This window comes from Marmota flaviventris, chromosome 13 (genome assembly GCF_047511675.1).
Source record: "Marmota flaviventris isolate mMarFla1 chromosome 13, mMarFla1.hap1, whole genome shotgun sequence".
In the NCBI taxonomy this organism is placed as follows: Eukaryota; Metazoa; Chordata; class Mammalia; order Rodentia; family Sciuridae; genus Marmota; species Marmota flaviventris.
Window position 1 is genome coordinate 86,809,904 of NC_092510.1, and position 26,557 is coordinate 86,836,460.

The following is a 26,557-nucleotide window of genomic DNA, read 5'->3' on the forward strand; positions in this document are numbered from 1 at the left end:
TGCCCCACGTGGTTGTACCTGCATTCTGAGGTGCTGTTGGGAAGTGTCAGTAGGGAGAGCTGTTCCTCCAAGCCCAGGATGAATACCACTGTTCCCAGCTCAGACCAGCATAGTGAGCAAGATCTCAGTCTATTTTTGGAAGCCAGGCATCACCCACCCCTGACTCCCTCACATCAGTCTTAGGCCAAGTACCTTTCAGAATGAAATACAGGTTCTGGGTATGGTAGGATAAGCAAAGGGGTTTGGCAAAATCAATGGATCCCCAGGGTCAGTAACAGCCATAGAAGTGTTGACGGTCTTCAGGTACTTTATGATTTCAAGAGACCCCCATTGTATGCTAACACCACCAAAATCACTCCTCTAAATTTCTATGGATCTGTCAGATGCACTACCAGACTTGAAAGCGGCTGGGTCATTACAGTTTCTCTTCTACAGTTAGGGGAAACTGAGGCCCAGGGAAGTTAAGTGATAGTCACATGGCTCTCTTGATAAACACGCTCCTTTGCTTCATCATTCATTCTTGCTCATTTAAGAAGGGGTGACTACTGCATGTCAGTCTCTGTGCTGACCCTGTGATTCTGAACCCTAAGTTCTCCCAGGAGAGAGAAGCTGAACAAAAGCACACATAAACATGGTAATAACCAACTGAGGAATTCTATCATGAGGAGTAGATAGAATATAATCCCTGCCCCCTTAAATTAAAGTAGAATGGAAGATGAGTTAGAGGGATAACCAGGGGCCATAGTATGAAGGGGTTGATAGTGGTTGGTAAGGAGTTTGGATTTATTCATTTCAAAATAGAAGCACTAAGCCAATCATATCTCTTTTATTATACTATCACTCTGAATGCTTGGTAGTATATAGGTGACTCTATGACCAGTGTGATTCTGCAATCTGTACAATTAGAAAAATGAGAAATTATACCCCAATGATTCAAATGTATGAATTGCCAAGATCATTGTAATGTCAAGTGTAGCGAATAAAAAAATTAAATTTAATTTAAAAAAAGAAAGAGAAAAAAAAAAAAAGAAAGGACAGAGAAAGTGTGAGAGTTCCAGTCAAGGTTAGTCCTAAAGCCCAAACCAGAAATTGTAGTTACTTATTCAGAAAAGTGAGTGAGTTGGAGGTCCATTATCAAGGTAGAATCAATAGGACTTGATGGTACATTGAATGCAAAGGGCTTAAGTAAAAAGGATTATTCAATGACTCAAGTTTCTGGTTGAGTATCTGGAATGAGAGAATATTATTTCCAGAAGTAGAAGGAGAAATAGATTTTAATTTAGCATTTAGTCAGGGACTGGGCTAGATTAACAGTTCAGTGTTAGATGTATATTGTTTGGAATGCCCAAGAGACTTCTAAGGAGTTGCTAAGGGGGCAGTTGAATACACAGGGCTGGGCCTGCTCAGGACCAATGCTGATACCACAGAGACCATTTCTGCTCGCTGTGCTAAGCTGCTTCCGTGAGGTACTCGGATTCTTTCCCACAACCATAAAGTTGCCATTCCACCCACCATCATCTGTGCCACATCTCCAGCAAATTGTTAAAGACAGAATAATCTGCTGCCTTCAGATCCCATCCATATCCTTTTGAGACTGGGACTGATTTTTATGAAGTTAAATAAGGAAATAAATCAACAAACAAATAAGTAGGTAAATAAATAGGTAAATAATGAAAGCAGTACTTTGTATGGAAAATTGTGGTGATTACCCTAACTTTTCCTGGTGTAGCATGATTTTAAAAGGGTTTTGAGAAGGGTTTTCAAATGCATATTTGAACGAATTACCCAAAATGCATTAAACCATTCTAAGTGTAATGATACCCCAATGATCCCAGGAAACAGATGCTTTCCCCATTTCTTAGACTATGTGCAAAGGAACTGTGTAACTGGTCCACGCACACTTTGCTTATAAAATGATAGACTTGATGACTCTCAATTACAAATCCTTTATGTTATTATTCAAGTACAATACAACATATGATACAAATGTCTCTGTAATGTACTGGCTATGTATTAGACACTGGATTAAGCACTTTTAAATATTCTATCTCATTTAATCTTTTCAAAAAAATATTTTTGAGTATTATTAGCTCCACTTTCCAGCTAGAGAAATCAATATTTAAAGACTTTAAGAAACTTCTTCCAGGAAGTTAGAAGTGGGATTCTTCACTGAGATCTTCTAGCTTGCGCCTTGTCAATAAACATACATGAATCAACTTGAGTCGACAGAAACTTACTATCAAGCAGAATTAATGGTCAGAATTGAGATAGGTCCTCCTCCGTTAGGATAAGGAACTAGACAAATAAGTCAAGTTTAAAAAAAAAAAAGCAAGATTACCCATTGGAGAGAAAATGGATATTATTATTATCATGGGGAAGGGTATGATGAGTGTCCTCCAATAGATTACACCATATTACCAAAGCAAAGATGCCTATACCTGTGATCAGAAAAACAGAGCGATTCTGGTAATGTTGAGATATTTCTATGGATGTCTGTGGACCAGTAGTTTGATGGAATAGGAGCAGAAGTGAAGAGGAAGGATGGCCCAGAGATTGCCAGAAGGCTTTATGTGCATTTGACATTGGAAAAAGCAACACTGTTTTCTTGTCCCACGTCACAGCACTGGCATTCCAGAGGAAGCTCCTTTGGAATGCTTGCGTAGCGAAATCAGGTTGCAATTGTGTCCTGGTGTCAACTGCTTCTTTGTTGTTATCCATTCACCCTGGGAGTAGGCAGGGTAGACAGGGCTTGGTTGTGCTGCTCCAATTCCTGATTTTTAAGAAAATAAATAAATGAAGAAGAAAGAGAAGAAAAATAACAGCTGTCAGAGCAATTACAGATATGAGAAGAATGGAGGAATTTACCTCATACTGGGCATTGGCAAAAAGAGGGGACAAAATCCATTCTGTCTGTGCTTAGAGACACTGAGAATCAAGAGGGCAGGTCTTGGTGGGTTTATGTTGTGTCTTTTGAAATGAGAACCTCAAGCATCACTCCAGAGATGTTGAACTTGGAGTCAAGGGATCTGACTCACAGATCAGTATGCAACTGCCTTGTGGTGTGACCCTGTCCAGGAGTCTTCAACTGCTGACCCTAAGCTCCTTCCCCTGGACAGAGTAGGTATGATTCCTCACCAGATAGTCTCACAAAGGGTGGCAGGAAACACGAATGAGATAATAGATTTGCGAGAACATGATTCAGTCTAGGAACTTTAAGGATTTAAATGGTTCTTCCTATTTGGTTTTCATGAGGTTTGTTCTTGGCCAGCATCATGCCAGAGAGTATGTGTGAGAGCCAAACCCTGGCATGCACAGACACACATATGAATCAGTTTCCCATAAACTATGCAGAGTTGCTGTGCTTCAATGTTCAATGCCGGATTAGAAGAGAGGAAGGAAAAGATTAACTGCATTTTAATCTGTGTAGCTGAATGAGAGAAAATAGGGAGGTGGGGAGAACACCATGTCCTAGCCCTCAATCAGGAGACTTAGGTTCCAAACTGATATCCTGAAATGCCGTGTCCCTGGGCAATTGTCTCCTCATCTGTGGACCTGTGCCACCCTTCTAGAAGTGAAGGGGTAGGCCAATGAATTTCTAATCCTGTTTAGACCACCCTTGAACAAACACCTGCACTGAGTGCATCTAATTTGATAAGGGTGAAGGCAGCAGGTGACTGTCAGTGAGTCTGGGCTCTGAGCTTAGGGATTGGGACAGTGGTTAACTCTCAGGCTGCCTTCTAGAGCTGCCTCCTCACTTGGAACTTTAAAAGCTCTCCCTTTGAGGTGACTTCAGAATGTTTTGGTGCATTTTCCCTAAGTGGTATTTCACCTGACAATGGGATGCTAGAGCTGGGAGATAGACAGTATTTGCTTCATTACCCTCTGCCTTCAGTTTCTCAAGGAAGGACAGACACGGGGCAGATGGTCAATATGTGTACATGCATATTGCATGTGCAAGGAGCGAGTGAGTAAACTCATGGCACATCAGGAATTGGTAAGAGACCCCTAATACAGGTGCATTTGCTGCATCAATGGTCTTTCTCTGAACTTATAAGGTGGATTAGTTACTAGAAGATCAAAGAACAAATGAGAATGGCTCCTTCCCCTCTTAGCTTAGCAACTTTGTTTTCTCTCTCTCTCTCTCTCTCTCTCTCTCTCTCTACTGGGGATTGAACTCAGGACACTCAGACACTGAGCCACATCCTCAGCCCTGTTTTGTATTTTATTTAGAGACAGGGTCTCACTGAGCTGCTAAGCACCTCGCCATTGCTGAGGCTGGCCTGGAACTTAGGATTCTCCTGTCTCAGCCTACTGAGCTGCTGGGATTACAGGCCTGTGCCACCATGTCTAGCAGCAACTTTGTTTTCTTATTCTCAGAGTGAAAACATGGACCACGAAGTGTAATTCAGTGTTTCATTCATTTAGTAGGCATTTATTTAGCTCTGCCTTTGTAATGGGCCCTGTATGTAGCAATGGAGATGAAGGAGGCAATGAGGGACAGTACCAGCCTTCTGGGAACTGAGTCCAGTCAATGTGAAAAACAACCAATAAAACAGAGTGAGCATTGTTATGTCAAGGGAAATCATGGACTAGGAGCTCCTTGCTCTACTTAAAGGGTCAGTAAAAACCCCCTGGAAGAAGTGGCATCTGAGTGAATGTCAGAAAGGGAAGGGAGACTGGCTGCTCAGGCTTAGGAGTGACACTTGAATGAGTTTGAGCAGAGGCCGGGGAGGTTGAGAGGGGGCAGGTAACACCACTCCTAGAATGCCAAACTAAGGGTGTGGACTTCATCCTAAGGGTAATGGGTACCATTGAGTGTCTTCAGATGAGTTCCTGATGAGATTTGTTTTTGGATTGGCCATGTGTGGATAATCTGGGTAGAGGGAGGGATGGAGGCAGAGAGCCTGAATGATAAGGGAGGAAAACAAGGTTGCAAAACTGAAGTGGGAGATGGTGGGTGATCCAGGGTGGTCAAAGTGGGACTAGAAAGGATTGGATGGGGCAGAGCAGCATTAATGGGACGGAAGCCCAGATGACCAATCAGAAGAAGGAGGCAGGTGAGTGGATCATGGAAGATGCCCACATTACTGACATCACCGAAACAGAGTAAGTGCAGAGATAGAAGCATGTTTGGGTTGGGTTGAGAGGAGGGAGAGTTTAGAAGAGGCTTCCAGTTGCTGGCCCGTGAATTAGATGCAGACATATACTCTAACCCTAACCTTTATTGTGTAGAAATGCAGGAGCAATTGAGGTATGCATGTGCATCTTTGGGAACATGTGTGTGTGTGCATATGACACACATGAGTGCCTGTGTGTGTGCATGTGTGTGTGAGTGTTCTGGGGGTAGGCAGGCAGGACCCAGGAGACCATCAGTTTTCATCATCTACTGATTCTGAAAGGGTAGTCCAATATTCTGGAAGTCCCTCAGGGGGTCATGGGGTTAATCTTCCAAAGCACTAATACCTATAACGTTACAAAGCATGGGCTTTGTTTTCTACCCAGGATTAATCATTCACTCATGGGTTTTAATACAAGCCAGATACCACCTCGCTGTGCCTCATGCACAACAATGCCAGTTACCCTTCCATCCTAATGTCTGCTCTCACAGTGTTGTCAGAGTGGGTAGGTTTGGTTGTTATTTTTTTGTTGTTGTTGTTTCCTTACCACCTTTAATCTTTCATGAACTGGAAAGTTTAGTAACTTCTACCCAAGGACTTTTTTCAGAAATGCCAGGGAAGCTGCACTTGCCCATTAACTTGTGCCATGACCTGGGGCTATTTGCTCCTCTCCTCTCCTCCCTTCTGGTCTTCCACATCCATCCCATAGTAGGGAAATTGGAGTAAGTGATATCCAAACTAATCCTGCTTTGGTTTCTGCATTGCTGTTCTGGATCCTTCTTGAGCTAAGCTCTCTGTGTACAAATTCAGCCTCCAGAATTTTGAGGCCAAGAGAATTAATTCTAAGATGCTGCAGCCTGCATCTGTCCAGGAATTAGACTCCAGACTCTCAGACCTAGAAGGAGCATTGAGATCATCCAGGCCAGCCCTAACACTTTAAAAATAGGAGAATCAAGCCCAGAGGGAAAGGCTACTTCTTCAGAGTCAGTCATTTGGTGGCAAAACAGAGAATTGAACCCAGGGCTTCTGACTCCCAATCCAGGTGTTCTTTCTCTCACAAAACAGAATCCTGGAAGCTGGCCAGACCTTGGGACTCAAATTTGAGCTCAGCTCTCTCTGATCGTGGGGAAGTCTCCTTCAGTTGCTGGCAGTGAAATCATAGAGAATTGACACAGGAGCAATATGGCAGCTGGCACGGGTGAAGGGGTGGTCTAGGAAATGAGAGAACACACTTGGCCAAGCTCAGAGTCCACGTGACCCTCGCAGAACCCTGGTCTCAAAACAAACTCAACCTTTTTGGTTCAAGTTCTCCCTCTCATCAGAAATGTAACTTCCTGCATCTAAGAAGCGGGGCTTACAAAAGGGCTCAGAAGACTTCGTGGACATCAAATAGCTCTTACAAAATAGTGTTTTGATGAGTTAAGTGTAAATGAATCAGAAACATAAGGATTACATTTTCCCCCAGTGCACATGGGTTTCAAAATTGAGGGGAAACGTAGTTTGCTAACTGCACGCGGGCTTTCAGGGAACCCAAAGCATTCAAGGGGAGGGTGGGGGCAGAGAAGAAAGAGAAACCCAGCCCCCAAATGGTTTTAGATGTGGTGCCAAATTTGAAAATGCTGTTGGGCTTGCCCTCTGCCAGTAATAAAATTGCTGGCCACCCAGAGAGGCCACAGGGAGGAGAAAGGAGATTGCTTTCCCCACTGGCCCCTGGTCCTCAACAACTGTGTTCAGTTAGTGCCGCTCAATCACAGCTGTCACTGGGTCCCTGTGCTCGGCTCGCTGGCCCCAACTTGGCCTCGATTTTCACACTGTGCAGCATGCCTGTTTACCTCCAACTGTATCTGATGTTTTGGCTTCCAGAGTCCTTGGCGACTGGTCAGCTTGTCACAAGCCCCTGCTCTGTAATCAGGTGACCTGCCCATCACCGGCAGAATGTTTGGGGAAGCTGTCACACATCTCCTTTGGTTGCATTCAGGAAAAACAAGAGTTTCTTGTAGATGTTTTCCTCTCTCCCTTGGTTAATGCTATCCAGGTGTGGAGTTTTCCCCAAACTGGTAAATGTCTTCCCTTCAAATCTCAGCCTGACACAAATAACCAGGAAAATCTCAGGACAGCTGTTACCTTATCCCAGGATTTGAAACTCTGGGTCTTTTATAATTTCCACATTGTCCCTCCATTCTTTCCCTTACGTTTTATTTCATTGCACCAAGAAAGTAGAAAATCATTTCAATTGGTGGTAAAAGATGATTAAAACAAAATAACAAAGGCCTTGGCTGCAAACGGTTAGTTTTATTAAATTTGCTACTGGGTTTTAAATTGGTACCAGGGTAAATCTTTGGACAATTATATCAAAGGCTGCTGGAATTAATCAGTTGCATGTATATATATTTGCTCCTTTCTGGGCCTTCTACAGAGTAAGGCAGCATTGCTAAGACACACACACACACACACAAACACAAGAGTTTTTCCATTACCTGTGTGAGAGGGATGTACTCTAGAACCATTGGGGAAGAAGCCAGAAGCCTGGGGGATTCTCAGATCCTTGTCATCTGATTCATCATTTATTGATTCCAAACCATGGCTGGAGCTCACGATGGTCACCAGGAGGAATAAGATGATGGATATTTCAGAAATAAAGGCCATTTTCCCAAACAAAGGTTCTTTCTTGACAATGGGACTTCCGCGTGGCAGCTTTGCATTAATAAGGGGACATCTGAAGTGGGAAGACTTCTGTCTAGTGAGTGCCCGGGTCTAGAAGGAAGGAAGACGGCACAAAGACTAAATGTTGGTGCAGTATCTACTGTTAGTATGTCTAAGCTCTGACCTCCTTAGCTGCAATAAGGAGGAGGCTCAGAAATCACTGCATTCAGTGCCCTGCTCTTGTTACAGTAGCTCTCTGCCTCTGGATGACTCAAGCCCAACATCTGCCTCTGAGGCTCCCTTCAACCATCTCCTGTAAACTCTCACCTGACTGTTGTAACAAAACTTTACCACTTTCTCTGGCTTATCCTAAAGTTTGGTCTAAATGAACTGTCCTTTATCTAAAAGATTTGCCTGTGTCCTGTCTTGTGCTATTCCTACTGCTCAGAACACCCTATTCATCGCTGATGTCTTCTGACATGTTTCCCCATGTGTACTTTCACAAATGATGAAATCATTCATAGAGACTGTTGAAAGCCTGCTGTGTATCAGGCACTGTGCAAGGAACAGAGATTTAGCAATGCAGGGATAATGCATTCTCTGTCTTTAACATACACCTTTGTAGACAGGTATTCAATCTCTGATGGTCAAAAATGTTCTTAGTTTTAATATGAAGTATGGGATACTAAGAACACTAGTACAAGAAAACCAACCTAATTTGAGTGTAAAAAAAAAATGTCTTCACAAATCTTTCTCATCCTTCCAAGCTACCTCTTTCTCTTGTTAGGGATTTTCAAACTCTACCTTGTACTTCAACCTTATTGTTCTTGGCTTATCCTACTTTTTGCCCTTCAGCTATTTCAGATCAAGGATAATATATTCATCTTTGGGATTTTCACTTTACCTAAACTCCATGTTCTTTTTAATTGAATAAGTAAGGTGAGATCCAGAGAAGAAAACTGATTCATCCAGAGTCATACACACACACACACACACACACACACACACACACACTCACACACACACAAATGGGAAAGCCAATGTAATTTTTCCTGACCTGTGGTCCAGAGTCATTGCATCAGACTGCTTTTCAAGATATTGTTTCCCAAGACATGCAATATTCTTTGTTCCAAATTCTTAACAACCATCCACCCCACCACCATCAGTAAAACGGAAGACCATGGTGTCTCCTAGTCTGAAACAGAATGGAATCCTTAAGGATTCTAGGTGATACTCATAGGAAGTTGGAATCTAAGAATATAAGACTATCACTATAAGAAAAAAAACTGAGCATATGTAATCTAATTATATGACTATTAAGACAGAAATTCTTTCATTAAGATGAATCACAGCTCTAATGTCATTCAGTGAAAAAAGACATGTATTTTAAGTTTCAGTTCCATTTAAATAAAATAGAATATAAAAACTTCTATTAGCATGGCAAAATTTGTTAGGTAAATTTATTTCTGCATTATCCATCCCATGGGGAACACCCCATCCCTTGGGGTCTCTCTGTACCAGTACTGCCTAAAACAATTATCTATGCTTCTACCAAAGTGGTCTTCCAAATCAAATATAATTATGTCAGTTCCCCAGAAGACAGCTCTCTCCTCTTCCTCTTGACTGGACTTCTTACCTTTCTCTACTCAAGCTAGTATATTTGCTTGGGAGATCTCAAACTCTCCCTATCACTAGGGTGACACACCTCTGTATTCCTACAGTCCCCTACACTTTGGGGGCTTTTCAAAGCCATCAATTTTAATACCTTCTCTACAAACCTCAGAACATCCTGAAGACAGGACCATATTTTATTCATCTTTGCATCCCAGAAGCCTAAAATAACCTGAGATGACTTAGTGAATGCAATTTGGGTGGACAAGTAGATGAAACATGAAAGGATATAAATATATTTATTCAGAATTTGAAAAAATGAACAAAGTCATAAATATAATTAGATATCATAAGATTAACTAGCTGGATTTACTTCTCATATACTGTTTTCATGATCATTAAGGATGAGGTGAGTTAACAAATTTGTGATCTTATACAAAACTGTGTGTGTGTGTGTGTGTGTGTGCTAAAACTATTTTCCTCTACTTTTATACATAAAAAATGAATTGTACTTTAGTCTGGATTGCAGCTCTTTTAAAGACTAGAACCATGAAGGGGAACTTAACTTATCTTCAAATAGTTTTAAAGTTCTGTATTCGACTGGATATTAATGCATGACTTATTAATGTGTACTCATCCAAGAAGTCAGCCTAATGTCATGAGAAAGCCAAATGTTCTAGAATCCAACAACATCACTTAAATCCTGCTTTTAAATTATTTCTCTAACCTTGGGCAGATCACTGACCTGCAGTGAGCCTCAACTGAAAAATGGAATTTTTAAAAATTTACCTTTCAGGTTAATTTTAGAAATAATATGTGAAAATTTGGTGACCTATGTAGTTACAAAATATTCCCAATACAAGCATTCATCTGAATATTATAGGAAAAAATATAACAGATATAACTAGAATCCTTTAAAGCGTATAACTATAATCAGAAAAACAGAAAAAAATGATTTCCAAGGGTGAAATAGGCAAGAAATTCAGTGGAGTCAAGAACTGAATGAGTAAGCCTTGAATCTAAAGTCTTATTGGTGTAGTTTGGATAAGGGAAAGCCATTAGTTTTAGGAATTGAGTAACCTGGATATTCTTGCTTATTCCAGAGAGGGAGAGTTGACTCTGTAACTCTGCAAGGTTACAGAGTTGAAACTAAGGAGTTCAGAACAAGGCTAAGACCCCTAAAGGCCTATGTGCCTAGTGAGAGGGTGAACTAGGGGGAAAATATATGTCTATGCATGTGCTTAGCTATCTACCTTAACAGCATGACAGTTAAAACTTTCTTGGACTGTGATATGAGTTTAGGTATATAATTACTGTTGTATACCTCACATATATATGATTGAATCAATACTGCTCACTATAGTCTGGAAATGCTTGAGCCAAGGAATTAACTGGAAAAATAACGGGTTTTGGTTTGTGATGTTCCAAGGATACCCAGAAATAAATATAAAGCTACTTTGAGGGTGGCATAACCTTGACCCAGGAGGCACATGATTCCCACAGCTTAAAACCCACTGAACATGAGTTCACATGCCAAAATTAAAAATACAAAATGTAATATCAGATCTTTCTTTTCAAAATCAAATTTGACTTTGATAACACGTATCCATATTATTTTTAGAAAAAAAGAAAGAAAACTATAAAGTATAAGCTAATGATTAGATCTAAAATAAAAGAAGGGGAAAATAGTGGAAATAAATCCAGCAAATCCAAATGAAGGCAAGAAAGGAGAAAAAGAACAAATAAACAAGAAAAGAGAATGATGAATGGAAAGCACAAACAAAATTGGAGAAACAAATCTAACATAGCAATCATTATGCTGCTAAGATAAAAATCAAATGTTTGAAGATAGAGACTCAAATCAGATTTAACTAAAGTTTTGCTGAAAAGTTAAAGGTAAAGGCATGGAAAGTAGTTGCCAGGTACTTTTTATTGATTTATATATATATATATATATATATATATATATATATATATATATATATATATATATGACAGCGGAATGCATTGCGATTCATGTTACACACATAGAGCACATTTTTTTCATATCTCTGGTTGTATATAAAGTATATTCATACCAATCCGTGTCTTCATACATGTACTTTGGATAATGATGTTCATCACGTTCCACCATCATTTCTAACCCCCGCCCCCTCCCTTCCTCTCCCACTCCTCTTCCCTATCTAGAGTCTGTCTATTTCTCCCATGCTCCCTCTCCCTACCCCACTATGAATCAGCCTCCTTATATCAGAGAAAACATTTAGCATTTGTTTTTTGGGGATTGGCTAACTTCACTTAGCATTATCTTCTCCAACATCATCCATTTACCTACAAATGCCATGATTTTATTCTCTTTTATTGCTGAGTAATATTCCATTGTGTGTATATGCCATACTTTTTAAAATCCATTCATCTACTGAAGGGCATCTAAGTTGGTTCCACGGTTTACCTATTGTGAATCGTGCTGCTATAAACATTGATGCGGCTGTGTCCCTGTAGCATGCTGTTTTTAAGTCTTTGGGGTATAGAACTGAGGAGAGGGATAGCTGGATCAAATGGCGGTTCTATTCCCAGTTTTCCAAGGAATCTCCATACTGTTTTCCACATTGGCTGCACCAATTTGCAGTCCCACCAGCAATGTATGAGTGTATCTTTTTCCCCACATCCTCAAATAAATGAAAAACATAAAGCTTTTCAGTAAATGAAACTTACAACCAAAAATGAAAACTCTTTTTATTATCAAACAGAATTCAGCAATATATGAAAATTTACACATTTACACACACACACACAAACATACTGATCTTAAGCTGAATTACCTCAGGATGACTGAGGATTTTACTATTAGATAGTCTCCTAACATAATTTCCAATTTTAGCATATTAAGTGATTTTTAAAACAAGATTTTTTTCTGGAAGCAGAGTTTAAAAAAAATCCTCTTGAAAAAAATGAAATCCCTTCATGATGAAAAAAAAAAAATGCCAAGGATTGAAAATGAAGAAACTATCTTTATTCTTCATCTGAGGAGACTACATAGAGAAATTAATAAGAATCAACAAATTATCAGAACTAATAAGGACTTGTAAAATATACATTTGCATAGACAAATTATTTTTACCATCTCTAGACAATGCAGACATACACAGTGTGTTTATAGATGATAGATGGATAGATAGAAGCCACCATTTATTATAGAACTGTCATCTGTAAAATGTTTTGAGTTAGGAATGCTTTCCTTATAAAAAAATCATCACAATTTTTATGAAGAAAGCTTTAAAACTTTACTGAAATCATAAAAGAATACCTAAAATAAATTAGAAGATAAACTATGTGCATAAATGGAAGCACAAAATATTGTAAAAATGTCCTTTCTACTCAAATCCATTTATATATTCATTGAACTTGAAATAAACTAGGCTTGGTGGTGCACCCCTGTTATCCCAGTGATTTGTGAGACTGAGGCAGAATCGCAAGTTCAAGACCAGCCTCAGCAACTTAGTGAGACCCTGTCTTAAAATGAACAGTAAAAATTCTGAAAGCCTGGTGGTACAGTGCTCCTGAGTTCAATCCCCATAACGCCTGGGGGACTAGAAGATTGAATCAAAATTCTACAGGCATTTTTAAAAATGAAATATAAAAGCACATGAAAAAGCAAAGAACTCTTTTATAGAGAAAGAAAGAGAAAAATAGACTAATAAAACAAAATAACCAATAAGCAAATGGACGCAAGTACTGAAATTATATATGGCAAAGATGTTATTACAATTCAATAATAAGGTGACTAACTATTATCCTAAAAGATTAAGTAATGCTGGGTAAATAGTACTTCGTCCATATTTGAGCACAGGGGACAATCCTTACTTCAAATCACTTTTAAAATAATATTGTGATTGATTAAACCAATACTTGTAAAAAAATTTAAATCTCTCTACTAAAAGGAAATATAACAGATTTGCATTATGAGTAAAGAAATATTTATCCCACAGCACAAGACACGGACAAATTATGAAAGAAACAACTAAAAATTTCTGTTTAACAAAGCATTATAAACAAAGTGTAAAAACAGGAGTAACAGACTCAGAAGTGGTATTTACAAAGCCATTAATTATAAATAATTAGGATCCAGTACATGTAAATAATGATATATTAATACAGAAAAACAAAAATAGCTCAATTTCAATTAGGCGAAATAATGAACAGTCAATCCATGTGGTTAGAAATGTAAGTAGTCAACAAATAAGTGAAAAGATCATTAGGTTTGTTAGTAACGAAGGAAAGGATAAAAATACAATAATTAAATAATATGATAATTAAATACCATTTAATAATTATCAGATTGGCAAAAAAAAAAAATCAAATCTGGCAGAATCCAGTACTGGCAAAGACCTGAGGCAATGGGAAGTCTGCTGGTAGACATGCTAATTGGCACAACCTTTTGGGAGAACAATTTGGCAATATGTAGTAAAGTTGAAAATGCAATTACTGTCAGCTTAACAATACCATTTTGCTTCATTTCCTTCAGAAAACTCTTGTTCTCTGTACCAAAGAATAGGAACACAAATGTTTAAAGCAACATTGTTGGAAATAACAAAAAAGATGAAACAAACAATAATAGTCATAATAAAAGAACCAACTGAGGTGCCTATCAATAAAATAATGGCCAATTAAAGTATGATATGTTCCTCTAGTAACACACTTAGGTCAGTGAAAATAAATGAGCTAGGTCTCCCGTGTATCAATATGTGTAATCTCAAAACAATACTGAGATGGTAAAAGCCAGCTGCATAATAATAAGCATAGTATTAAAATGTCTATGAAATTTAAAATCCGCAAATCAATTTGTATGTACAAAATTTTTTTAAATGTGCCTATGAGGAAATGGGACATGAGAAAGACACAAACATGTTCAAATTTTGTCAGTAGTTTCTTTCTTTCCCACCAAAAATAAAAGGTATAAAGAAAATACGGTCCAGTGTTGTAATTTGACAGAGATGAGGAATACATCTATGGACCTTTGTTATAGTGTTGTCTATACTTTCCTATCTTATTGAAATGTCTTCTAATTAAAACGTTTACGATAGTTTGTATGAAATCTCTGGCACATCATCTCAGCCTCGAAAAGTGGTTGTTTCCTCCCTTTCACACTCTTGGCTGCAAGCTGACATGCGGAGTGCCCAGGCATTACCCTCTGATTCTTAGCCCAAGGGTGGACTGGAATACTCAGGCTCTTCCTGAGCCAGAGGCATCCTAGGTGGTCTCTCCACTATGTCTCCTAGCTCAGACAATCTGGGTGGTAGGTTCTGACCTACGCCCATTCTTAGTGCAGAATTTTAACAGCTAGGCAGCTTCTGGCCTGCAGAAAAGTTCATGACAGAAAGATACAAGACTACATTCCTCATTCAATTAGAACTATGGATTGCAAAGCTAAGCATCACACCATTCTCCAATTCCCATTTCATAAATGAAGAAATCGATGGTTGGAGACAGGGAATGGCTTGTGTATGGTCATTGGGTCAGTGGTAGTAGTTAACAGAAAACTTGTGTTTCCTGACTTTGAGATGTTTCCAAGTGCTTTTTGTATGTAAACTCTTCTCATTTCAAAACTAGGGCTTTTGATTTCTAGTCTTCTGTATTTCCCAGTTCATAACAGCTGGGGCGTCTGAAAAGCACTGTCTGGGGAAGGAGTTAGCCTTGGATCAAGTCTCTACCCATGATTAAAGCAAGGTGTATAGCTTGCAAGGACACATAGCATAATCTCCCTACGTGTTAGTTTCCTCACCTAACAAAGGAGAAACAATAATAATTATTCAAGGGATTGTCATTTTGATTGAAATTATGCATAGTAAGTATAAGGCATAGTATTAAGACATATGACAAATCAAAACTATGTTTGCAATTACTATTCCAGAAGATGGAGTGTTAAAGAGGTAACACAATGTAGACGGAGAGACTGCTTTGGGAAATGGCTTATGATAAATGAATACTGTGATATGGAGACAATAGGGGATCAATAAAGAGTAATCAAGGAACTCACATAGGTTCCTGAAAGAAACAAATGCATGCTCCCATAGTGTATGAAGCTCTCTCGCTTACTCCTACAGGACTTAAGTGTTTTTTTATTTTATCTTCATAGCAACATGGACAAGAATCATATCTGAATTAAAAGATAGAAAAAGAGACCCAAAGAATTAAGGTCAATTAAACCTATAGATTTCACATAGGTTTTAATTGACAATATTATAATATTAGGTATATGCCAAAAGTTTAAATATTCACTTAAATAAAGATTTAAGCTTAAGTCACAGGTGTGTAGTTACTTTATGTACTTTTAATATTCTTAAGATAATGATTTCATAATCTGCAACTAATTTTTAGCATAAGATTGTGCACCAAATTTGATATAGACTTGCCACCATCAATATGACATTTCTGAGGAGGAATATTGAGGAAATCATATCAATGAGGAATACCAGCATTTTTTTTCTAATGATCAGAAATGCAAACCTAAGGCAGATGTTTTGTTTGAGATATTTGTGAAAGAATGATGGCTAAATGCTGCAAAAAGGTTTTTTTTGTTTGTTTGTTTGTTTGTTTTTGTGTGTGTGTGTGTGAAAAAAACAAAACAACCTATTAACACCAGCCAAACAACTCATTGCATTTAAATTTGTTAGTTAGAAACATGAAATTAATCTGAGAAGCAGTTCGAAAATTGGTGATCAAGCATTAATAATTAACTATTAAGATTTTAAAAGAAAGAGACAGAAACTTAAAAATCGCATTCTAAGTGCTATGACAGATATCAGAAGTAGCCAAACTAATCACATCTCAGGTGAAGTGCTGAAGTTTTAGTTGCAAAGAAATAGTAAATGGGAGGTTTCTGCTTAGTGGCAAGTTCCCATTGCTGCACTAAAAGAAAAGGTTTTGAGCTGGATAGTGCCTTTGGATCTAAGAATATCCTGACAGTGTTGGTAAGACTGGGGAAGGAAGACAGGATAAGTAGGAAGCAAGCCAGAGGCTGTTTCAGCCATCAAAGTTGAGCTGCTTATGGCAGCAGGAATGTAGAAAAGCAGATGAGAAAGCCTTCTCGGGCAGATGCAGGTCCACCTGGAGACGGAAGGTGCAGGCAGGGAAGGAGTTCAATGGCAGTGTAAGGCTTTCCAGATGGTTTCAGAAGCCGCTGAAAGGAACAACTTGACATAAATGTCCTACTTTTAGACCAACCATAAAACAGGTTCTAACCTCTGGCAAAGTCCTCAGAGGCTGCTAGTTTGTCCCTCTGAAAAAATTATATTCCATCAAAAATTCTATTCCATCGGGTTCTTGACAAAGGAGCCCATGTTTAGCATTAATTTTGACTTTATGTGGGAGAAAAATGTACTTTCAACACAGGAATTTTTGGGTAGCAAGACATAATCATTTTAATAGGAGTTGCACCTGTCCTCTTTCCTCTACTGTTTACTGAAAAAGTGACTCGGACTTCTGTTTTCCTACCAGAAAACTTAGGATAACAGTCCTTGCCTCCCCAGCAGCTGTTGTCAGTCTTCAGTGAGATAATGATACATGAGCCTTGCAAACCCAGTTGGAGGAAGGAGGGTCATTAAAGTCCTCTACCAATCTGATGGGTCCTATGTGCTGCTGATAAGGATACAGTTGACCCCAGGGTAAAGATAACGCTGAGATCCAGAATCTTAAAAACTTGGAATGGGTCACCCAGAAAAAGAGTAAGCCATTCCCTAGTCAGATGACGTGGTGGAAAAGAGATTGTTCCTCAAGCTGTGGCCCACATGTTAGCTGGTGGTCCTGTATTCATGAGTTTACCTAAGCAAAGTTACAAGCAGTTATCTGTCATTCCATCTCTTCTATTAAAGAGACTATAGCATAACTCCAATGAATGAGAATGTTGATAATTCAACATTGATAACAATAGGTTAACACTTACTGTTTATCATAGGCTGGGAACATATGTGTTTTATATCTGTTCTCACCTTCAACCTGTAGGAAAATGATGTGAGGTCAGGTTTATGATTGATTTGAAGTAGGCTCAGAGAGGTAAAACACCTGCCAGTGACTTCCTGGTGAAAAAGATGAAGCCAGGACTCAAACATGTGTTTGCTTGTCTCTATGTTGGTGTTTATTGAGAAGGAGGAGGAAGTTGGTATTTATTGAGAAAGGAGGACTAGCCTAGGGAGGAGAAGGAAAACATTCACAAAGATTAGCCCACTACCTTAAATATTATTAGCCACAAATCATTTGTGACACACATCACCAGTGAAAAACGATATAGAGAAATACTTTTCACACTGGCAGGCTTTCTACAGGAGCGCCCCATCTGCTCAGCAGAGACCGTGTGCCCCCAAATGGCCTGAGATGTAGCCTGAAGCAAATTTCTTATTCTATTCCATAATATAGCCGTATTCTTTTAGCATCAAACATGACCCAGTATTTTCGAGCAAAATGAAAGTGTCATAGAATGTATGGCATATTTATTTTGTGCCTTTGGGTATCCCCAAGATTATCACTTTCTCCCCCATCCTACTTCAGTTTTTGAGAATCACCAGAAAAAGGCATATATTCATTAGCCTAGATGTGAATAAAATAGACAATAATCTTTAAAAATGTAAAATCTATAATTCTGTCAACAAATTATCACTCTAAGGGTTTACAATACAATAATTATATATATGAAGATTTTTATGCCATTGCCCACTTAATTATAATTGACAACAAATTGACAGAATCTCTAGGAACTTCTGGTCTACCTTCAAAATTAGTAGCAGCTCGAGGGCTGCTAATATTAACTTGTTTGCAGGGGAGCATAATTCATCTGTCATTCTGTTCCTCAACAGAATCCTTCATTGCTCCTAAACTCCAACTTACTCACTGTTGCAGTGAGAATCAGGAGACCTGTGTCTGTGGCCCCTTGCACCTGTTATCTTATTGACCTTATCCAAACAGCCCCAGCCCTAAGAGCAGCTGAAATAACAGATGAGCAGGAGAACTTGAAGGTTTTTTTGACATTGTCCTTTTGTTTATAAAATCCACCTCCTCGAGTGTGGAATCTGATAGGAATTCTCTTCATAATCATTTAGTGTTTTTTTTTTCCCATGGTACTTTTTGTTATTAAGATGAATAATGGGTTCAGAGAGAGAGAGATGGAAAACTAGAATAACATCCCCCTTTGAAAATGACCAAAAGGTAAACAAGAGTGGAGATTTAGTTGTGTGTGGAATTGACATAAACATGTATTTGTCTTGGAGGATAATTGGTAATAGCTGGGTTTGTTTTGGTGTTTCCTTTGTGGAGAAGTTTAAGACAGGCACCCCAAGGTCTCGAGGTCAGAGGAGATATGTAGTCTTGGCCTATTGGAAATCTGGCAGAAACCAGCCTCTGGAATTTCAATACCAGGACAAGACAATGCTTTGCAAGGGATGAGATTACTAAGTCAGGCTCCAACTAGGGAGACAGAGTATAGGATCTTACTCAATAGCATTGTGGTTATAAGTTGCTTAGCCTCTCTGTGTCTCAGGTTGATCATCTGTGAAGTCAATATGAAAATGCTAGTATTCGTGTAGGGCTGTTTTGATTCTCAAATGAGAAAATAAATAGAAAAATGCTTAGCCTAGGGCCAAAATTCAATTAATGGATGCTACCATTATTATTTCAGTCAAGAGAGACTAGGGAGGCTCAGGTGGTGGGGAGGATGGAGTCACTGTAAATGCAGCATGAAGAAGGGGTTTGTACAGACATAATGAGGTTTCTGTGTGGGTCTTAAAATGGGAGAAAATGATCAGATAGTGCCCAGAGATTCTGTTAGGATATTTTATCACATCTATAATTTTGATTATTGTATTTATTTTTTCCTTGATGGCTTTCTCCCAAATGCTTTCATTATTGGACCACATGTTATCTGATACTTTTCTACCAGGGTTGTTGTGAAATTTAAATTAAAGAAAAAAAGCACCTACTCTGTACGGGGCCATCAGTCAATTGATGCTAGTGTACATTTTTGGTGCAGTTCATGATGCTTAGCAGAGGATCTTCACCTGAGTAGATAATAAAAAAAAAAAAATTGAAAACTAAATGTGCATTTGATTTTTAAAATGAAAATGACTGATAAAATACACACAAGAATTCACTTTTCATTCTCTGCCTGTCTGCCCCCACTTTTATATTTGTAATCATCTTCTTTGCATTTTCTAGGGATCTAGAACTTGGCAATATGTACCAGTACCGGGTTATCACCATTTCAGGAACTGAAGAAAGTGAGCCATCACCTGCTGCCATATACATCCATGGGAGTGGATACTGTGGTGATGGCATTATCCAGAAGTAAGTAAGGACAGAGGGGGCATGCTGATTAGGCCAAGGGATGGTCAGGGTGCTGAATAGAGGAGCTCATAAGATACTGAGTCCTGAGTTACCAGTGATCCCCAGCAGTCTATCAATTGATCTTCAAGCAATTTGCTGACCTTGGAAGAAAATCAGTGACTTTTTTTTTTAACACATGCATTTCTCAAGGATGCTGTAGAATACATGATCTACACAGAACTACCAGGATACATTGACTGCCATTTTGCTCTTATTTTCCATTGTTTTATATGTGATACAAGGATTCTACTCATCATTTTTTGTCATTGTCCACACACAATTAATGGGATGCAGTTATTCTACATTAAAACACGCTTACATTCTGTGCTGGCTGGCTACCATTTACATTTGTTAAAATTGCACATCAAAAATTTAGAAAATGGTCCAAAGGCTTATAAAAATAGCAAAGTGTAATATTGAAACATAAATAGCAAAAGAGGTTCTAAAGTGAATATTAAATTTGATATGAGTACACCAAAGGAAATTAATCAATGAGAGTAAAGATTTCACCCCAAACTGAAATTATGATTAGAAAACACACAGACATGCATCTAAGAAATGAATTTCATGAGATTATCAGTTCATTCATCCTGTTGCTCTCAGGGCAAGATGTGACACAACTACCAAATAGGGGCAAGAAGCCATCAAGAAATTTGCATTATTTAAAAAAATCAATAAATAAAGCTTCTGATACTTTTCTTTCCAGAATAAGCACAAAAATCTTTTCTGGAACAAAATTGAGAGTTTTATCCCTAGAGGTGGACTAGAGACCAACAATAATTCAAAATTAAATTTCTTGTTGCTAAAATTATGGTCCTTATTGCTAACCTATTTATTTGTAAGTCACAAAATCACTGAGACTTTTAAAACTATTGACAGATTTAATGATAAACATTATATGCAGAGATGGCGAAACAAGCTACTGGCAAAATTCCTTCATTAAATGGCACTGTTGGGTGTCACATCATATCCGTGTAACATGGAATTGCAATTGCTATCGCTGTAGAGGGAGGGGCAGTGAGAGAGAGCATTTGCTTCACAGTTGGAAGAAACTACTGATGTGCAGAACATGCATCAGCTCATAGGTACAGTACATGCATGAAAGAGAAGTTCCGGATGACCCTGTTAGTCAGTAGCACAGCACGGATGCTGCAAGGAGAGGGGCAATTTCATGTGTTACGGATGATCATGTCATATGTGATGTCAACTGGAAGCCTGTATTGGGATGAAAGGACCAGTTAGGAGTAGAGCAAAAATGCCACAGCTCTGCAAATAAGAAGAGTTGGTACACAAGTGGCACATAGACATGGTTGTTGGCCAGCAGAATGCTTTGTGTTCATGACTGAGTAATGAAGTACCGACTACTGCAAACACAATCAGATGAGTGACATCTTTCAACTTACTTTGCATAAAGGTGGGAGTGTGCTACATTCTGCCTCCCCACCATTGAAGCATATCAAAGGTTAATGGAGAGGTACTAACTCAAGGTTTTGAAATAAAGAATTACATTTTAATACCTTAAATATATTTCTGTCTCATGTTTTAAAGCAAATGAAGTTCACATTTTGTCTGAACAAAACATTTTAAAACCCATTTGCTGGACCAAATACAAATTGTAAACATCCAAGATGTATTTTAGTAATTCTGATAAAATGATCTACATAAAAGTTGTGCGTTCTTCAATTTTTAAAACTCAGGTAATTATTTAGTAAACATGAATTTACACCAAATTTATATCCTTTCAGAGGGGAATTACCTGAATTTTTCTCTGATATCTCTGAAGATTTCTATAATTTTTTAAATTAAAAATCAATGTTTTTTCTCATTAGAAAAATACATTGGCACTAATAAGGCCAGTAACAATTATTTGCATGATTTCAAGTGGCTTGCTGAAGCAGTATCTTTCAGGAATATATATTTATGTCTTGGATGTCCTTATAGGTATAATTCCAAAACAGAATTGACAAATAGTGAGGAGATAATGTAAGCATTTTTAAGTATTTAGTTGTGATACAAATCACCTAACTGCCAAGAGTTTCAGCATAGATTATAAAGTTTCTCATCCCATGATGAAACCCCATGATGCAACTCCATGACGTATTATGGGTATTTCAGATCTATATCCAAGGACTGGGGATGTAGCTCAGTGGTAGAGCACTTGTCTAGCCTATGCAAAATCCTGGGTTCAATACCCACAATTGTTTTTTTTTTTTTTTTTTTTTTTTTTTTTTTTTTGTGGGGGGGCATGCTAATTTAGCTAAAATAAGTTTTAAAAAGGAACTCACGAGAGTTGGAATTCTAAGCTACATTAGTCTGTCCATTTTGGAAGCAAATATAGATACATTGATAAAACACTGCAAACAATGTCATTCTTCTTGCTGATCTGAAATTGTTATCACCATCATTAATTTTACATAATATCCATAAATTAATAGTAATTTTACCTAGAATTGGTATCTTTTATACACATCAAATACTTAACTTACCACAGATACCAAATACTTCTTGACATAGTATATAAAACTGGATGCAGCTTAGAGATGTTCACTTAAGGAAAAGAAGGAAGGCAGAAAGGAAGGGAGAAAAGAAGGAAGGAAGAAACATTGGAGAAAAGGAGGGGTATCATCCTAGCTATGGGTAAGAAAATTTGCATAGAAATCTGTGTAGACTCAGCACTGGATGACACCTCCAATGGACAAACACTTGATTGTAAATGTTCACAGCAACAGATTCTTCTGGTTCCTTATGTAGCAAAAGACAAAAGCACTGGACAGATACTGTAATCACAACCCTTATAAACATTTATTGGGCCTCTACTATGCACAAGGTATTGTGCTACATTATCATCTTCTTGCGTCTTCCCAATAATCATATGAGGTAGGTCCTATTAGCATATTTTACAGAAAAGACAACTAATGCACAAAGAGAATAAGGCAGTTTTCTCAAGCATATCCACCCAGTAATGGATTGAACCAATATATGAACTGAGGACAAAGGTTGTTGTCTGAATTCATCATCTCATTACTGTGTAACATGAAAACCCTACAAAAATTAGGTAGTAAAGGAGTGGCTATGAATTGTATGCTAGATCCCAGGCACTGTAGCAGGTACCAGGGTACTAGGATAACAGAGACTCTATCACTCCCTTTGGCATCTCACACTCTATTATAGAGGCCTCTCAATTAATAAGCAAAGGCATCAGTTTGACAATTGCTGTGGTGGATGGAACAAGATGTCTATGAACACAGAGAATGGCAGCCACGAACTCCAGCCTGAGAGATCAAAGAAGGTTTCTTAGAACTCTTCTATCTAATGAGAGATCTATCATGCCTAGAAAATATTCCTGGTGACCCTAATGTTTTGTTTAAAACAATAGAACATGCCAATTGGGTGGTAATGGAAGTATTGGAAATATTCTTATTTATAGCATAACCCAGGTTTAAAAAAATTGTGTATCTCCCCAGATAACCCAAGAAATAGCTGAGTAGCAGGTCACCAGCAATTTCCAAGCTGCAAGATTCACACACCGATTGCTGGGACTGTCTAGGAATATGAACTTCTTTGCTCATGGGTTTGCAGACAGGAGAGAACCTGGGTGGCTCTTTGGAGATCAATGCAATGTCCTAGGCCATCTTAAGGATTGATTGCAAGGCACTGTCTTGCTACCCTGACACCTCCTAAAAACAACAAACATAGCCTGGTGTTAATTGCCCTGGTAAAAGGAAAAGTCTGAGGCCTCTTCCATCCTGTGACAGGTCCCAGCTGGTCTCTGGGGAGGGAGAGCCTATTGCCCACCCTCTGCAGAGACCTCCCAAGGCAAAGTTGGAATGGGAACTGTGATTTCCTGAGCATCCACTGTATGCCACACACTGTGCCAGCCCTTTCCTTCCGTTTTGGAATCCAACTCTACCGAGTATGCAGATCATCTCCATGGAACACAGGAGAAAACTGAGAGGTAACATCTGAGAATCACTGTCCAATGGATTTTTCTGCAACGATGGAAGTATTCGGTGCTATCCAACACTGGCCACCAGCCATGTGCAGCTATAGCATACTTGCTATGTGTCTACCATGATGGAGGAATAGGATTTTAATCATATTAACTTTTAATGGATTTAAAGTTAAGTCATCACAGAAAGATCAGATAGAGAGGCCAAACCACTTACATAAGAATGGACAGTTAGTGTGGAGCACAGGGATTCAACCCAAGTTTTCTGTCTCTAAAAGGATGGGAACTTTGCAGAAAACAAAAATTCACCCAGCCTCTCTGTTTTGGCTCCTCCTTCTCCCCACCTTAGCCCAATTCAGAAAAATGAATGCTGCTCATTTTCTGCCTGTCCCAACCTCTGCAAAATCATCCTAAGGTGATGAAATAATTCCAAGAGAATAAAAAGAGGGGGCATTTTTATTCCTTCACAGCACAGTCCCACAGGCCTCTGAGATCTTGACACCATGCAATGACACACCCAGTGAAGAAAATAAAACTTTCCAGAGAAAGGGTGACGACCATGAATGTGTGAATGAAACACCCGGAAGGAGTGGAGGAGAAGCTTTGACATTACGGGGACCTCCACTCCCCTCACATCCACTCTTTAGAAATCAGAAATGCAAGAATAGCAGTAAGATGTTCCTAGACACCGTGGGAACAAGAGATCTGTGCACGTATTCATTCACTTCTTCATCCATTTCTGACTCCCAGCTGACTTTTGAATTTAACTGACAAGATTTCAAAGGATAACTTTGAAGCAGAAATTCTGCTTCATCCTCTCAAACACAAAATGAGGCAAATGTAATCGTATTTTCTACCTCTCTACCTTTTATCACCTTCATTTGAAGATGAAGAAATGGACTCAAGTAAGAAAAGGGACGTGGGAGAGGTCCCCAGAAGCTTCATGGGCCATGGGGCGAGGGGACTTTTGCAGCCCAGCCTTGGTTCAGAAACTGATCTGGAAAATTTCTCTCCTATATCCACTGTGCAGAGACCAAGGTGAAGAATGTGACGATATGAATAAGATCAATGGTGACGGCTGCTCCCTGTTCTGCCAGCAAGAAATCTCCTTCAATTGCATTGGTAAGTCTGCCATGTCTCTGGGCCTGGCTGATTGGTCTTTAAAAGGGTAACAATGACTTTGACTAAATGATGATTTGCCCCTTGGTTTTACACGTTTATTGAGTGCCTCCTATGTGTCAGGCACCAGGGAATATATCAGTGGGGGGCGGGGGGAATGCAAAATAAAGTGTAAATATTCCTACCATCAAGAACTTAGGCTCTCATAGATAATGACAGGTAATTGATTTCGATCAGACTCTACTTTACAAATGCTATTGCTTTTCTTCACACCACCTGTTCAGAATGGCTATTACTATAGATATGTAGGGCTTTTTGTCTTTGAAGATGACAAGAATCAAAAGTCAGGGAGTTGATAAAACTTGGCCAGGTCAGAAGGATTGAAGGCAGAACCCAGACTTGAACCTGATTTTGTTCCATTCTCAAGTTTGTACTCGGATCATTTTGCTGCACATCCTCTAGCCAGGATCCAGGAGTTGCCAGGGTCCTGGATGCAGACTTAGAACCCTGGGGAAGTCTCTCTGATCTGAAGGAGGAGATAGAGCAGACCAGTCTGTGTTTAGAAAGCAAATGTCCTTTTCCCACCTTTACAGAGTCAGATGGGGAACGTGTTTTCCTCTGCCTTCTTGCAGAGTCTGGCCGATCCTGTTGTTTCAGCCCCACTTGGGAGGCCCTGGCCAGCCTGGGGCTGCTAAACAGACAGGGGTTGGGGGCAGGGATGGAATTTTGAGCTGGCCCAGATGAGATCATACTTCCTTTAAGATGCAAATCGATACCTGAAGATCAAAGGTCCCCCAGCTAATCCCCTGGGCTGGAGGTGAAAACTAATCACAATTCATTTGCAAGTACAAAAGACAGAGGTGCTCTATCTGAAAAAGGAAGGGGCAGCTACAGAGGGAATGAAAACCTCGGTGGGAAGATTTCTCACTGAAAGGCAGTTTTCTAGGACGAAAAGGGAAGGAGATGTCATCACATCCTTGCATCTGCAGCGCATTACAGGGGTGTTTAGACATTCTTTCTCCCAGTAGATTGCCTGCCCTGGGGGTGAAAAACATGCAACCTTTTGTTCTGTTCCCAACACACATTTATTGAGCACCTACTATCTGCTTGGCACCAAGTAGGGGCTGAGCAACACAAGAAAGGTGTTCTGCAAACATTTATGGTTGAAAAAAAAGGGGAAGACAGAGAAGAAGGAAAGACAGAAGCTTCGAGGCAGGGCCTTGGGCTAGGAAATTGGAGAAGATTGTTTTTCTCTTCTCTCTTGACTAGACAATGGTTCATAGTAATAAAGCCTGATGCTCGCTTAGTATGTGACAGAAAGAACTTTGGATTGAAATTCAAAATATATCAGGTTCTGGTCCTAGCTGTGGGAAGAATTGGTATAATGCTGGCCAAGTGGCTTCTCTAGGAGGCCTCAATTTACCTCTGGTACATGCAGATGGTTGGGTTAGGAGGTCTCTAAGAACCTGAATGTACTTCTGTGGTGTGGCTTCCAATGTATGGGGCTGAGTTCCTCATAATCATGAGCTCTACTAGAAGCAAACCCTCACCTTTACTGTCATGACAACCAACTACTCGTAGCCCATGCTGGAAAATATTGACCCATGTCACTCACTCCAATGTGACATGTAACTTAAGTGGTTCTGGAAAGAAGGCAGGAAGCTGTGAAGGTCAGATATGGTGCTATAAAGAGATGCTGGAGCCCTACCATGTTGCTTTAGAAATGCCCTTCCCAACAATACACGAAAAC

At 39.2% G+C, this 26,557-nt stretch overlaps 1 protein-coding gene across 1 annotated transcript in view; it reads left to right on the forward strand.

The window, feature by feature from the left end:
- The window catches only part of Pappa (pappalysin 1), a 226,936-nt gene that overhangs the window by 86,572 nt on the left and 113,807 nt on the right, over window positions 1-26,557 (forward strand). Inside the window, exons 8-9 of the mRNA XM_027949427.3 lie at window positions 19,572-19,700; window positions 24,719-24,810. Of these exons, the coding sequence (XP_027805228.2) occupies window positions 19,572-19,700; window positions 24,719-24,810 (221 nt within the window). The remainder of the gene's footprint in view (window positions 1-19,571; window positions 19,701-24,718; window positions 24,811-26,557) is intronic.